This window comes from Rhamphochromis sp. 'chilingali' (genome assembly GCF_963969265.1).
Source record: "Rhamphochromis sp. 'chilingali' genome assembly, chromosome: 2".
Classification (NCBI taxonomy): Eukaryota; Metazoa; Chordata; class Actinopteri; order Cichliformes; family Cichlidae; genus Rhamphochromis; species Rhamphochromis sp. 'chilingali'.
Window position 1 is genome coordinate 30,620,675 of NC_137930.1, and position 16,200 is coordinate 30,636,874.

General features: G+C 38.1%; 1 protein-coding gene across 1 annotated transcript in view; it reads left to right on the forward strand.

Moving 5' to 3' along the window:
- epha5 (EPH receptor A5) overlaps positions 1-16,200 on the forward strand; it is a 62,451-nt gene that overhangs the window by 6,453 nt on the left and 39,798 nt on the right. Inside the window, exon 3 of the mRNA XM_080872678.1 lies at positions 6,619-7,339. Coding sequence (XP_080728804.1) covers positions 6,619-7,339 — 721 coding nt within the window. The remainder of the gene's footprint in view (positions 1-6,618; positions 7,340-16,200) is intronic.

Here is a 16,200-nt window from a genome sequence, read left to right on the forward strand (position 1 = left end):
TCATCTCCAATTTCTTCTTATTCTTGTCCTCTACTTGCCTTTGACTCTTACTCTTCTCTTTGCTTCCTTTGGCATTGTTTTTTTTTAAAGTAAAGATTTGACAGTTTTTTAAACTTGAATTTAAACAAAAGGGATTAAAATAAGAGCTTTAAATGTGTCTTAAAATGTGATGGATGACCTTGAAAAACTTGGACAGATTTCAGAGAATGCAGTAACACCAAACACAGCATAATTACTGTAACAGATAAATGTCTTGAAGTAGGAGAGTGAAACACTCTAGTGATTTACATGGTAGCTTGAAATTGGATACTTGGAGTGGAAAATCATGAATACTGTGTTATAAAATCCTGTTTCTAAAAGCTGGTTTGTGTTTACGATGAGTTCCTTGAACTTTGTTGTTTAGAGTTGTTGTTTCTTCGCTTCTTTATCCACATCTTTTCTCTATACACAAGCTCAACATTAACCGAAGTTTAAAAAGACCTCTGGAAGTTGCTGTTTCTAATCTAATTTGGAAGTCTAAGTGGAAAAAAAATCACCAGGCCTCGCTGGCTGGTACCCAGAGTTATTTTTGTTTATTGAGACTTGGATCTTTATTCTGGCAATATGGAAAGAGAAGTAGGGAGAACTGGATATATAGAACGATAAAATGGGATTTTTCCAGATGAAGATATGCATGAGAAGCATGAGAAACCAGTATTTCTTTGATCTCGAGAACAGAATGCTTTCATCTTAAACTATTTTTGATAGAGGAGAAAGTTCCCGAAATAAGGACAATAGCAATTGGAAATTGGAAATCTAAAAGGTAAAATATAGTAGCTTTATTTTCACTGGGATGTAATCATAGGTAGAGAGCGGATGATAAGGCAATTATTGAACTTGTTGTGGTGTTGTGTGTTCATGTGAATGGGGGAAAGACCAAAACAGCTTTTTAAAACAGGCTGTAAACATGCTACTTTTTTCTGCTTATTTTACCCTAAGTTCTATTAGGATTGACTTGAGGCCAAGCCTCATCTGGCCAGTGAAGAAACTGCACTATTTGGTTTCATTTTTCAGCACCAGAGACTGACAATTGTTTGCACATGAAAAGACTGAGCAAGAAATGCTGTCGTAATTGAGGCTAAACATGGAGGAGTTTTGATTCATCAACATTTGAACTTTTTTTCAATGTTGATATCAACTGTATATCTCCCTATTGCCAGTGGAGGAGCATTTACTGATAGTTTGGATATGACTTTTATGTTTAATTAATTATGTTTAGATGTTTAGGGTCATATAATAAATTCTAGTTATGTGCTCTACATTAAAAAAGACCACCACGCACAGTGCTGTTCAAATATCTTGGGCCACCAATTCTTTATGTTTTGCTAGGAAAATGGGGAGTGTGTGCAGGGTTTTATTGAAATGTGCAAACATACATGCATTATATATAATGCAAAAGCAGAGTTTGTACAATTCTAATGAGCTGGAAAGTCAATATTTAGTATGACCACCTTTATTCTTCAATACAGCCTCAGGCAAGTTCCCTTGTAATTTCTTTAAGTAGTCTGCAAGAATAGTTCTTCTGGGTTCTTGAAGGACATTTTAAAAGTCCTCTCATGCTTTCCAGATAGAATTGATATTTCTTTGTTGATAATTCCACACAATTTTGACAAGATCTCCAACACCGCTGGCAGAAATGCAGCCTCAAACTATGACAGAGCTTCCACCATGTTAGACACTCACTGTTGTACCTCTCTTCTGACCTCGTTCTTACGTGTTGACTGTGATTTGAGTCATTTTTTTATAATTTGGATTCATCACTCCATCAGACCCATTTCTACGTAATTCAGCCCAGTTCCTTTGTAATTTAGCATTCTTCAACCATTTCTCCCTGTTTCCCTTCCTTAAGAATGGCTTCTCTACAGCCACCCCCGGGAAGGGCCTTGTTCCATATTTCTTAAGGACTTTCAAATACTGTTCATCTGCTGTTGTTTCCTCTAGTTCTTGTTTTACTGTTACTATTTTATGCCTGTCAGACTGTGTTATTGTTGACATTTTTCATAGCTTTAACTAAATAAATTAGAAATTTGTGTGTTTTTGCAACAGGGTGCTTGTAAGAAAGTGTCTAAAGGTAGAATTTAAAGTTAATTCTTTGCTAAATGATCTGTTATGTGTGGACAAAACACTGGTCTATTCCTCCAGATAGGGACCTTTTTTGCCTGAATGATTCATAGGTGAGATTTAAGTGGCTAAAAAAAACCAACAACAGAAAAAAATCTCTGACAGTGGTTAAATACAAGAACTGGACTGAAAATGTGTGAAAAGGTATCCATTTTCCAAATAAAAACTTTCAGAAAGCCTGGAGAACAATTGCTCAAGACCACTTTAAAAAAATTACAAGAACCTCAGACTCCTTGGAAGCAAAATATAAAGGCAGGAGGGGTGGTTTCAGACTTTTGAATAGGACTGTAACTTTGGCACATAATAATTAGAGAAACTGGCCAAGATATTTGTGGTATCCTCGACATAATTAACTGCTATTTAAGTATATTTATTACACCCAAAATTACTGATACCTTTTATAATTGGCTTGTTATAGTGACAAAATACTTCATTTGTTTATGTGTTTTGCAGTCTTATGAAATTATAAACAGCTTCAGTACTTGGAACTCTGAAGTTCATGATTCAGAACTTTTCAGTTTCTAACAACACACTGTACAATTAATCTTTTACGTTTAACTGCTCACTGATTAGGTAATCAGAGAGTCATTCAACTCTACCATACAGTTTCATTTATGAGGTGAAATTTAAAAAAAGCAAAACCAGACTAAATTGATGTAATCACTGATTCCCTTGGCTGAACAGCCAGTTAGAGAGCTCTTTTTCATCAGCTGTATCCACTGATTCACTGTGCTCAATTGACCGAAGATAAAGACAGGCTAACGCCAAAAGTACCGAACAGACTTCAAGAACTGTGGCTGAGCACAGATGCTAAATGATATCCCAATGACAGCTTACAGCAGGCTTGTTTTGTGCAGCAGATTATATACTATTTAGCTGATTTTCTTTCCAGTTACAGTAGAAAGATGAAAGGAAGACAAGGTGAGTTAGAAAGAAAAGAAAGCGGACAAGTTGAAGTGAATGGGGAAGCCAAATAAGTGTTGCAGTGTTGCAAGAAAGACAAAGTAGTTTGAAAAAATTAGAGAGGTTAACTGAAATCAGGGAAATATTGGAAGATGAGAAGTCAGAGGAGGAAGAAGGCAACCTGCATTCACTTTGTTAGACTTTAAGATTGTATAATTAAAGTAAGAATAAAGGACACAAAGGGAAAACGATGATAGACATGGGTGAAAAAAAATAAATCAGGGGAATGAGAGAGGAGGCCATAGATGGAAAGAGGTGGTGTGTGTGTGTGTGTGTGTGTGTGTGTGTGTGTGTGTGTGTGTGTGTGTGTGTGTGTGTGTGTGTGTGTGTGTGTGTGTGTGTGTGGGGAGTAGTGGCACTGGTAGTGTTAAGAAGAAAAAGGGCCAGTTCTATTACAGTGTCATGATGGTCAGCAGTAATGGGTGATAATAATAAGTTGGTTACAGCGTTGTAGACTTGCAGCCGGAAAGGCACTCAGCACAACCACAGGGGGTCTTCAGACTAGATGTGACACACAAAAATACACATATAACAGTCCAAAAAACCCCAAAACTAAACACACACACTAATGAGGAGCTAGAAGGATGCCTATAGGGGAGTTGGTTTTTTTTTTAGTTTGGAGCAAAGTGGAGATGAAATGACACACAAATGAAAGAGATCTTAATCTCTTTAGACTGAGTGTTGGGACCATTTGCACTCCTACAGGAATAGCAGCTTTTCCAAATTGGCAAAAAAAATTCCAAGTCATGCAGATAGTTGTGCTTTAGTGTGACAAAGTAATGACATATATGTGCTTCTCAAAACCCTGCTGCTTGACAAAATATATTGTTGTTAGCTTACCATTAGCTTTGTGAAAATAGATTGAAAACCAATGTAACATAACGTTGTCCTGATTGATGTAATTGGTCACAGTTGTTTCTGAGGTACTAGGATATTGTCTAAGTCTTCTGAAAAAAATGACCTGGTAAATCCACTAGTTTACTGTCGGTGGGGATAGAAAATCATTCCCCTTTCACATCATGAAGAGGCAGTCTGCACACAAAGTTAGGTCTATGCACTGAATCGAGAGGTTATTTCTGGAGTGATTGAGAAGGAAGAAAGTAAAGTTGAAATAGATCTAGCATTAGGTGAGTTTATTGTGTGATTAACTTTTAGACTGACTGTTTCAATACATTCCCTCACATTATGAATGTGGTTCTGCAACTGCAACCTTACTGCTGTGCTGTTCTGTGCACAGATCAAAGTGTGTTCCTCCAGTAGGTGCAACTAAAAAGTCTTAGAGCAGTCTGTTTCTACATCAGCGGCATTTTTTGGAAAGCCAAAGGATGAACCTTGGTAACATTTTGTTACTCATTTTAGTGGCTGTTTGCTTGTAAATGGGTTATGCTAAATAATTGTTTGATTATTCACTTTAAAGTGTTAGCTCAAGTATCATATCCTATTTACATTAGTAATTAAACTCTATAAATACAGTTGAGCTACAAAGTGGGAGGACTCCCAATTGCAACAATGGCAACACCACTTCCAAGCACACATGCCGAACCAATTTGTTCAAGGCAGAGTGAGAGGAGGTCGTCTGTTCAACTCCCCGCTGGGATACCAATAATGACGCTGTGTGGCTCTGTGTGTGTGTGTGTTAAGCTGTGTAAATCTCAGAGCAGGCTTGTGGATCTGTGCGATCTAACAAGTAAGAGGCTTAATGTCTGTACTGGGACTGACTGGGCTGAGGTCTGGTGGAGATGGGGACTGGCACACAATTAAAAACAGATATCTTTGAATAGTTTGCACTCCATATATGTGAAGACCCTCATTAGCATAATACACTCAAACCACCAATCAAGACCTAGGTCTAAGCCGAACTCAGGAACAAAGTTTAAATCCTCAAACAGCGTTTTAGTAAATCGCATAAGATGATTCGCTTTCCAACAATTTCAGGAAGACTAAAAGTGAAATTGCTTGTTACAAAGATAAAGGTGCAAGACTATTAACACACTGCGTGTGCACACAATATCTATAAATACTTAAATGTCTGCATCCATTATCAAATGATTCTGAAACTGAATAATTACAATCAGAAAACAAAAGAGACAAAACAAAAGAGACACACTTAATCAGGGAAAGTGTAAAAAAAAAAAAGACAGCTGGAGAACGAGACAGGGAGAAGAGAGCGAAAAGATAAAGACAGAGGGTTGTATACAATGGATCAGCAAGGATTGATTAATATGGGCTATTAAGCCATAACACCAGATCATAGTCTGGTCCCTCTGGCCATATTACAGTGACATGATGAAGCGCCTATATTAGTCATGAGAGAGGGCTAGTGATGCAGATAATAGCCATCTCCCACGAGACCTGCAGAGGGAATTAATGCTGCTGTCTGACACACGCACACATGCATGGATGCATATGCTCACACACACTTGAATGCTGACAAGGTAATTTGCATATATGCACATGCAGAAATGGATTCACACAGACACACACATTCTCCTTTAGAGATATGGTGCTACAGATGAACACACAGGTGCAGGTTAAATCCTCTTTTTTTTTTTTTTGCTGACAAGAACGCCACCCCTCACTCATGGTAAATGCATATGTACCCTTTAACACGATCTCATTCCTTTCTCTCTATTGCAGTAGGAGGAAATGAGGTGGAAGTGATGAGGATTATTTTGCTATCTATACCTTGACACACACACACTAACATGCATGCACACACACACAAACACACCGTTAAAATTTCCACACCAGCGTTAATCCTTTCAGAAAAGCATTTCTGTTGCTCATTCTTAAAGTATTACCACGGTGTCAGATTCTCTGTATGAGTATAATTTCACATTTTTAAACAATACAGGCAACATACTAGAATTTACTGTTTACTTCATTGTTATATGTAGAATTATAAGCATGCTTAATTAGACAAGTTTGTCCTAGTAGACTGAAAATGTTATGATGTAATACTGTAAGTGTGTTACTAAGGATGACTTATGGTTTTGAAAAAAAAATGTGTTTTATACTTTATACATTTTGGTAATATTGTACTGTGTGTTACACTCTTACATTTTTAGAATAAGATGGTACATTATTAATATTAATATTAAGTTTAAGACTAAACTGTAGTTGGGCTGACTGTTGGTAACTGTTAATGGATTAATTTAAAAAATCAGAATGCTAAAAACTACCGATATAAATTTGAGTTTTAAAATACGATTATCCCCACACACCTATTAAATTGATGTTGTGACTCTTTGGAGGTTCAAGCAGTGACCATAGTAAAGTAATATTCACACGTTGATGCATTAGCTACTAAATATTCTTGTATATAACAAATTTAAAGCCATTTCATCAAAACATTTTTCTGTACTTTAAGCATGTTGTAAAATTGACTTTAGTGATGTTTTGAATGCAGGATGTGCATGGGAATATTAAGCATTTAATCATTTGAAAGGAACAAGGTCTTTCCACTAATATTTTGGGGTTTTTTTTCTTTTTCAGTGGGAGGAGATTGGGGAAGTAGACGAGAACTATGCTCCCATCCACACCTACCAAGTATGCCGTGTGATGGAGCAAAACCAGAACAACTGGCTCCACACCAACTGGATCCTGACTGAGGGTGCCCAGCGGGTATTTATTGAGCTCAAGTTCACCCTGAGAGACTGCAACAGCCTGCCAGGGGGTGTCGGGACCTGCAAGGAGACTTTTAATATGTATTACTATGAAACAGATGGGGACGAAGAAGAGATGGAGGAAGGAGAGATGAGAGATGGTACCGGGATGACAGAAGAGGAAGACAGGGCAATGAAGGAGAGCAGGTACATCAAAATTGATACCATAGCAGCTGATGAGAGCTTCACTGAGCTGGACCTTGGGGATCGTGTGATGAAGCTTAACACTGAAGTCCGCGATTTAGGTCCTCTGACCCGGAAAGGCTTCTACTTGGCATTTCAGGATTTAGGGGCCTGCATTGCTTTAGTCTCAGTGAGGGTTTTCTACAAACGCTGCCCATTCTTGGTGAAGAGCTTGGCTGAGTTCCCTGACACAATCCCAGGCTCAGAAGCCTCACAGCTGGTAGAGGTAGTGGGCCGCTGTGTCAATAACTCCCTGCCTTTATACGAGCCTCCCAGGATGCATTGCAGCACAGAGGGAGAGTGGCTGGTGCCCATTGGGAAGTGTGTTTGCCAGCCGGGATTTGAGGAAATCAACGGATCTTGTCAAGGTGAGAGGGTAAAGTTTGTTGTGAAATTGAGCTAATAAGATCATTTTTGAATAAATCAGCAGCTTTTAAGATGATTAATTGAAGTTAAAGATCCAGTTTCTTAATCTGTCTAGTCATCACATTATTTTGTTACCTTTTTAGGGCTGTGGGTGCACATACATGTTTGTTTGTTTTGGTTGCTGTCTTCATCCTGTGTGTATTTTCATATCCATGCACATGTTTATTTTTAGTATAGTGTGCTTGAGTGTGTGCATGGATCTGTTTATTCTTTTAGCAAGAGTGCTTCTTACGCTGTTGCTGCGTGAGTCTGTGAGTGTTTCTTTCTAGCTTAGTGGAGGGTATTCCCCTGTGGCCTGCAGCACTTTGCTGCTCTCATACTGTTCTGCTCCAGCTCGTGCCCAAACATTCCCACCACTGACCTTAACTGCTATTTCCATGGGTACCTAGGGTCTATGTATTTTTCTCTCCTTTCAACCTCTTCAGTCTTCCCCTACGCTGCCTTTAAATTACTCAATTATTTGCACGCTAAACTCCACTTATGGAACTGAGAGTAGCTTTGAACGGCATGGTGGACTTTAAGAAGAAGAAATTTCAGAGAACATTCGTTACAATGGCACGACGCTATGTGATACAGTAAAGTGAAATGTGTGATTTGGTCACTCTTTGTGCTTTTTATTTTCACACAGTCTTCTCCCAAGTAAGTACCAGTCTCTAGTGATTAAATACATGATTTGTTTGTGAGCTACTGATGTGGAAGTTTTATTCTTTAGCTTTTCTGATTTAGATATGTGCATGTGGAAACTGGATTGAATGTTAAAGGAGGGTGATTGGCAGATGACAATATGTGAAAGAGGTCTAATAGTAGGGTTTTTTTTCTTTCAGAACCAAAAGAGAACTAAGCTTTGATTAGTTCTCAATAATCAAATGGTAAAAAAGTGAACCATCTCTCCAGTAGCTCTACAGTAGCTTCACTTTGTCAGATATGAAATATCTGTGGGGAGATCATTAGGAAATAGCTGTCAGTAGACCACTGCCCTGCCTGAAGTCATTCTCCCACAGACTGTACAGACAGCCAGACTACTGTTACGGTTACAGGCTGAGAAGGCAAAAAAAAAAAAAAAGTTCCAGAACAGCATTTTTGTGATCATGAATATTAAGAACCAATTACTGTCTCAGTATTATTAAAATAAAAGGATCATCTTTGAAGCTATACTGCTGTGTACTACTGCATGAATACTGACTGGAATGCACATGCAAAAGATAAAAGAATGGCTCTACAGTACTGTGATTACCACTCATTAGCTTGCCACCTAATTATACACAGCTAATTATGCTTTACAGACTTCTGCCATTTGATAACTTTTGATTTGACCACTTGTGTCAGCTGAAGCCTGGAGAATATTCAAAATTACTGTACACTGTAAGTACAGCAGTTTCGCTGAAAAATGACGCAGACTTTTTGTGACTTCTTGTGCCTCGTTAACATATTTTACATGTTTTGATGCTTGACTCAAGGACTTAAATTTTTTAACACCTACTTGCACATTTACTTCTGTTTTCGTTGTTGGTCACGCTAACGCTTTTAGTTTATTAAACAGACTGCAGCTGTGTTTTTGCATGCTAACAATGCTGCTGTTGGCATTCAAGTCGGTTCTAAAAACTTGATGGATTGTTAAATAATGATGTGAAGACTTGACTCAGGATCTGCTGAGTGGTGTAGTCTTGATTCCTTAGTACCGTCTATAGGCAAATATTAGCATGCTAACATGCTAAACTAAGAAAGAAACATTATAAGCCTTGGGCTAAACAGGCCCTCACCAAACATGAGCTTGTACTTTTTTTGTCTTGTGAGGTCTCTGGTACGAGGCCTGGCTACAAAGGGTTTGTCATCAAAGTACTTTGCTGCACCTTATGCTGGAGGGAAGCTCCCAAACTTCTGTAGCCTTGTGCACTTTCTCTACATGCTATGCATATTCACATTCATCATTCTGCAAGTAAAACAAAATGCAAAACAAAGGAAAACTTTTTTGATGACTTTTTTAAAGTAACAGGACAGTGACATCATTACAGAGTATTAAAATACAAAAAAAAAAAAGAAAGAAAGAAAGAAAGAAATCTATGAATTCCAAAAGGTTTCCACCCAAAATGGCTTGGCAAGCATATAACTGCAAAGGGATTTGCAAATGCATGAAGCTTGCCTGGACAGCACAAAAGATTAAAACGGTACTTCGGTGGTGTAGACTGAGCTATAAAGAGAACAGTCAAAAAGCAGCACTCCCTTTGTGCACTTTTGTAAAGGGTTGTGAGGTGTTATTTTGATGTCACTGTAATAATAATAATAATAATAATAATAATAATAATAATAATAATAATGGATACTTTATTGATCCCTATGGGGAAATTACTTGTTTTTCTCTGCATTTGACCCATTCACTCAGTGAAGCAGTGGGCAGCCCACTAAGCAGGCGCCCGGGGAGCAGTGTGTAGGGACGGTACCTTGCTCAGGGGTACCTCAGGGTAGCCGTTAAGTGGATTCGAACCGCCGACCTTCCGATCATGGGGCGACCACTTTACCTACTGAGCTATCCCATTTTAATAAAATCTGACCCTGCCTTGTCTTGCAGCTAACTGCCTCCACGGGCTCTTTCTTTCTGCCTTCTTGTGCCAGAACAAAGTTACAGGGTTTACCTGGTTTTCATGGTGTCTTTCCAAGCTCCAAGGAGTGTTCTGAATTCTTAGGAGATGAAGTTGTGTGATATGCAAATTTTTGCCATTAGTTAAACCTTCTGGAATAAAAACAAATCTCGGGAGCTCGCAGTAATATCATTTATCTCTTTTTTTTCGCAAATTGTAGTCCATATTTACAGCAAGCTGAAGTGAAGTGAGTAGAAAAGATTCCTCACTATTAATTAGGCTACAGGGGGATGTTTTTCGTCTTTACAGTTTTGTATACAGATGAAACTGTTAGAGTGACACGTACCCTTTGAAAATGTCTACAGAGAGAAACATGGCAGGGTTTCCTCAGTAGCAGGTTTGTAACCATATGTGTTCTCTGCCTTAGTAAACACTTTTTCATGTGTATTTCAGTCAGTCACATTGGAGTGTAAAGTGTTGATTTCTGTTTTTCAGACACTGAAAGAATTCCTGGACTCCATACTGCTAGAAGTCATATTTGGTGTCTTTTTATGGACAGCACAGGAGTAGTTTCTAGCTAAGAAATGGTTGTCGTACAGATCTGTTGAGCTGGATTTTTAGAACCTTAATTTTAATTGTATGCTCTTTCAGTGGATATGTGCTATTAAAAACGAATAGCACTTTTTAAAGAGAGATGCCTCATTGGTAAAAACTACATTTTATGTGTAGACAGTGAATCAATGGATTGAAGGTCAGAGGACACTACAGTGAGTGAGAAGATGTGTAAACCCTGGCTGTATTGGCAGTGTGTGTGCTGCTTAGTAGAGCATGATTTAATGTTGCCTTTGTGAATGTAGGACAAAACTCATTATGGACAGCTCTTCATCCTCCTTTTTGTCTTTATCTTTCTCACCTCTCTTGCTCTATCTCATTCACACGTCCATTTTTTTCTCACTCCTTTGGTGTGTGTCTTTCTCTGTACCTTGGTTTGTCCATTACCCGGTCATTTTGCTCTTGCATTTCTTAAACCCTTCATATGTCTGCTTCTTTTTCTTCTTTGACTGCCTATCATTCATTGTTTCTCCATCCTACTTTTTTCTTTTTCAGGTTCTGCTATCCAGTGCATTTGCACTCTCCTGCTCTTGCAGCTGTCTTTGACTCTTCCCTCACTTTTTTCCTCAGTTTAAAAGATCTGCCTCTTTCACTATCAACACATCACACAACTGTCTTTACTCTGCATCTGGGAGATACATACACACAGCACCCACACATATACTTTTCTCTCAAAAGTTCATCTCTATTTGTGGAAATAACTCAGTCACCAAACAATTGTAGCATGTAAAGGAGAATCTGAGCTCTTAGGGATTTATGAAAATGGTGCATCATCCCTGTGGAGCAGCAACTGTGTGGCCATGCACTGCTGGATTTGTTGCAGTTTATTTATTGTTCCATTCTGCTACTGTCCAACTTTGTGCTACGTTTGACAGCACACTTAATATCATTAAATTATGCATCATCGTGCATCATAAAATCCAGTTTTTTTGTTTTGCTTCTGCACAAAAAAATGAAAAATACATATAAATACATATATATATATATATATATATATATATATATATATATATATATATATATATATATATATATATATATATATATGTATACACTCTATAAATAAATGTCTTGTAAAAGAACAAATTTTGTCAGATACTCATACATATGGTATATCATAATAAATATGAATGTACATTCAGCCTTTTTGCTGCTATCCTGCAGCTTTGTAAGCCTAATAGGACTGAAGGGAGGAGGGCAGCACATCCATGGGTAGATGGTTTGATGGATAGACAGAGTGATGAGAAGAGTACAGAGAGAAGTGAAGGCAAAACAAGGGGACACAAGATAAATTGGAGATTTCTCACCACAGGGTGTGAGGGCATGGAGACAAAGAGATGGATGAGTGTTGTTCCAGGGGTGATGGGGATAGAGAATGGATAACTGTGGATAGAAATGGCAGATGGATGAAGAGAGAGAAAAGAAGGAAGAGGGTGTAGACTGACTTAGTCTTTGAAATGAGGCCTGTTTGTTTGAATACTAGAGAGAATAGAAAGAAACACTGGAAGAATGCTTGAATTAAGGGTTAACTAAATAAGAGCTAAATAGAAAGGCAAATATATTAGCTTTGTCACACAAATCGGGTTAGTAAAATTAACATTTTCCTTTTTTACATCAACTCAGCCCTCAGATGGGTTAAGAATAAACCCAATTTATATTTAAATTATTTAGTCTACAAAATGTCAGAAAACAAAAATTACAAAAAAGTTACACAACCTTAGAGTCTGCGGTCTTGTTTACAAAAGATACTATTTTATATGAGAGTAACCATACAAAAAAGAGGAGGCATTAAATTCTCACATTTGAGCCGGTTGGCTATTGGAATATACAATGTAGCAAAATATTTTTGATGTGCATTAACAATGTTTAACATTGAAAACGTTACATAAACAAATGTTTAAATTGGTGCATTAATGGCCTTGTCTTGCTGCATTACCATATTGAAATGGCAATGGAAACTGAATTTATTTTTCAGAACAAGTCCCAAGAAAGTTTGACATCATCAGAACAGTTTGAGAAGCCTCCATGCTAAACCACTATCAGAGCAAAGGCCTGCAGAGGCTAATTGGACGGCCTCAACCTAAATATGTAGATATGTTGGCATAACTTATTGATCTGTCAGTCTTATATAAGATTTGTTTATTTGTTTATTTATAAGGAACCCCATTAGCTTCCACAACAGTGGTTGCTAGTCTTCCTGGGGCCCAAGCCATCAAATATCTCCAAATAAAATGTTACAACAATTAGATCTACAGTAAAGTTTTACAATACTGAAATGTAAACATGTGAATATTAAAAATTATATAAAAGCAGAAAACCAAAACAAAACACTCAAACAAAATACACAATTTCCATTACAAGTGATATTACCCTCTACAATTTTTACAAATACATTAAAAACTGCCTAAATAGGCTTTTAGGTGATTTTTAAAATTATGAATTGAAGCCAATTCTCTTATTGCCTCAGGCAACTTATTCCACTGAAACGATGCTCTGAATATAACAGAGTTTTTCAAAAAGTTACTTTTAACACGAGGAATTACTAAATTGTGGTTGGTTGAGAATCGTGTGGCATGATTATGAATTTCATCTGGATACTGCAACTGAGCACAAAAAAAGTGTGGTGTGTTTAACAGTATTGTTTTCTTTAAAAATACAAGTAAGCCATAGTATAATTTAGCTTGTACAGAAAGCCAAGAAAGATGATCAAAGGTCCAGTCACCAATATGGTGGACACATACTTGAAAACACAATCATGATTGAATTGTTGATGAGAGATGTTGAAATGGTGGAATAAGGCCTGAAATATATTTGAATAAATTGTTTTTGGAGTGAAATTCATATAGGAAGAAATTCATCTACAGCTGCAATGATTAGAGATTGACTGGAATGTTGGCTGCATTGAAAGTAAATAATGGAATAATGGTATATGTGAGAGTAAAATGATGAAGTGGAATGATGCAATAAATATTGAAAGAAGCGTGCAGTGATAGAATAAGGGCTAGATTCAATGTGGAGAAAAGGGAATTCAGGATGACCAGGATGTTGGATGTTGAAAAAAAAAGAGCTAAATGCTTTGGATTCAGAATGAGGGGAAAAAGGTGGACTGAAGCAGGATTGAGCCTTTGTGATGTTTGGATTTGGGCTACACTGATTTCACATGACAAAAGAAGAAAGACTTAGAGGTACAATACGGGCAGCAATGTTGGGGGAGAGAGAAAGGGATGTCGGGGGAGGGGATGAGGAGAAAGAGCAGATACGGGATGCAAATTAAAACAAGTGTGACTACTGGTATCCTTAATTAACAGAATTACTTGTAATAAAGAAAAAAAACCTGGTTGTGACTGGAAGGATATTGCATCTTCAGGATACATCTCAACATTTTTTAATATTTTGTTTGGAGATAGTTGTCTAAGTGTCAGGGGTAGAGTTGGATTTCCCTTGACGATTCTTTGTTTCAGTGCCATGGCTCCCCTGATGTTCCTCTGTGTTTGCCTGCCTGTCAGACGTCACTGCAGCATATGTCAAACTTGATCTGGCCACAGTCGTGATGCTGCCATCAAAAACAGTCTCACTGGCGTAGTAATGTGAAGAAGCTTTCTGCCTTCTCCCTCTAGGGATTTATGGGGATAGTGAACAAGCAGCTCACACTTACAGTGTGAGGCTTGTGGTTGATGCTGTGGTGACAAGGGTATTACAGTCTCTTGCATAACACAGAGATACACACATGATCATGAAGCATCTGTCATTTTAGTAGAATTACCATCATGTGCCGATAAGGATCTGAGTGTGACATGAATACTCTGAGTGTTTTATTTTTTTCTGTGTATTTTCAAAATTGTTCAGTACATTACATTTTTTCCACTATATACAGGGAGTGCAGAATTATTAGGCAAGTTGTATTTTTGAGGAATAATTTTATTATTGAACAACAACCATGTTCTCAATGAAGCCAAAAAACTCATTAATATCAAAGCTGAATGTTTTTGGAAGTAGTTTTTAGTTTGTTTTTAGTTTTAGCTATTTTAGGGGGATATCTGTGTGTGCAGGTGACTATTACTGTGCATAATTATTAGGCAACTCAACAAAAAACAAATATATACCCATTTCAATTATTTATTTTTACCAGTGAAACCAATATAACATCTCCACATTCACAAATATACATTTCTGACATTCAAAAACAAAACAAAAACAAATCAGCGACCAATATAGCCACCTTTCTTTGCAAGGACACTCAAAAGCCTGCCATCCATGGATTCTGTCAGTGTTTTGATCTGTTCACCATCAACATTGCGTGCAGCAGCAACCACAGCCTCCCAGACACTGTTCAGAGAGGTGTACTGTTTTCCCTCCTTGTAAATCTCACATTTGATGATGGACCACAGGTTCTCAATGGGGTTCAGATCAGGTGAACAAGGAGGCCATGTCATTAGTTTTTCTTCTTTTATACCCTTTCTTGCCAGCCACGCTGTGGAGTACTTGGACGCGTGTGATGGAGCATTGTCCTGCATGAAAATCATGTTTTTCTTGAAGGATGCAGACTTCTTCCTGTACCACTGCTTGAAGAAGGTGTCTTCCAGAAACTGGCAGTAGGACTGGGAGTTGAGCTTGACTCCATCCTCAACCCGAAAAGGCCCCACAAGCTCATCTTTGATGATACCAGCCCAAACCAGTACTCCACCTCCACCTTGCTGGCGTCTGAGTCGGACTGGAGCTCTCTGCCCTTTACCAATCCAGCCACAGGCCCATCCATCTGGCCCATCAAGACTCACTCTCATTTCATCAGTCCATAAAACCTTAGAAAAACCAGTCTTGAGATATTTCTTGGCCCAGTCTTGACGTTTCAGCTTGTGTGTCTTGTTCAGTGGTGGTCGTCTTTCAGCCTTTCTTACCTTGGCCATGTCTCTGAGTATTGCACACCTTGTGCTTTTGGGCACTCCAGTGATGTTGCAGCTCTGAAATATGGCCAAACTGGTGGCAAGTGGCACCTTGGCAGCTGCACGCTTGACTTTTCTCAGTTCATGGGCAGTTATTTTGCGCCTTGGTTTTTCCACACGCTTCTTGTTGACTATTTTGAATGAAACGCTTGATTGTTCGATGATCACGCTTCAGAAGCTTTGCAATTTTGAGACTGCTGCATCCCTCTGCAAGATATCTCACTATTTTTGACTTTTCTGAGCCTGTCAAGTCCTTCTTTTGACCCATTTTGCCAAAGGAAAGGAAGTTGCCTAATAATTATGCACACCTGATATAGGGTGTTGATGTAATTAGACCACACCCCTTCTCATTACAGAGATGCACATCACCTAATATGCTTAATTGGTAGTAGGCTTTCAAGCCTATACAGCTTGGAGTAAGACAACATGCATGAAGAGGATGATGTGGACAAAATACTCATTTGCCTAATAATTCTGCGCTCCCTGTAATGCATAGACCTACATCCTAAAAGGAGAGGAGAACATTTTCTTTCATCTCCCATGCCATTTCAAGTAGTACTTTTTTTCTCTTAATGGTAAGATTATAAGAAAAAAAAACTACAGGAGAAGAGGGAATGCTACTAGCAACACATTGCTTGTACTAAGTTGGTCCCGCTATTGCATCAAAACTACCTT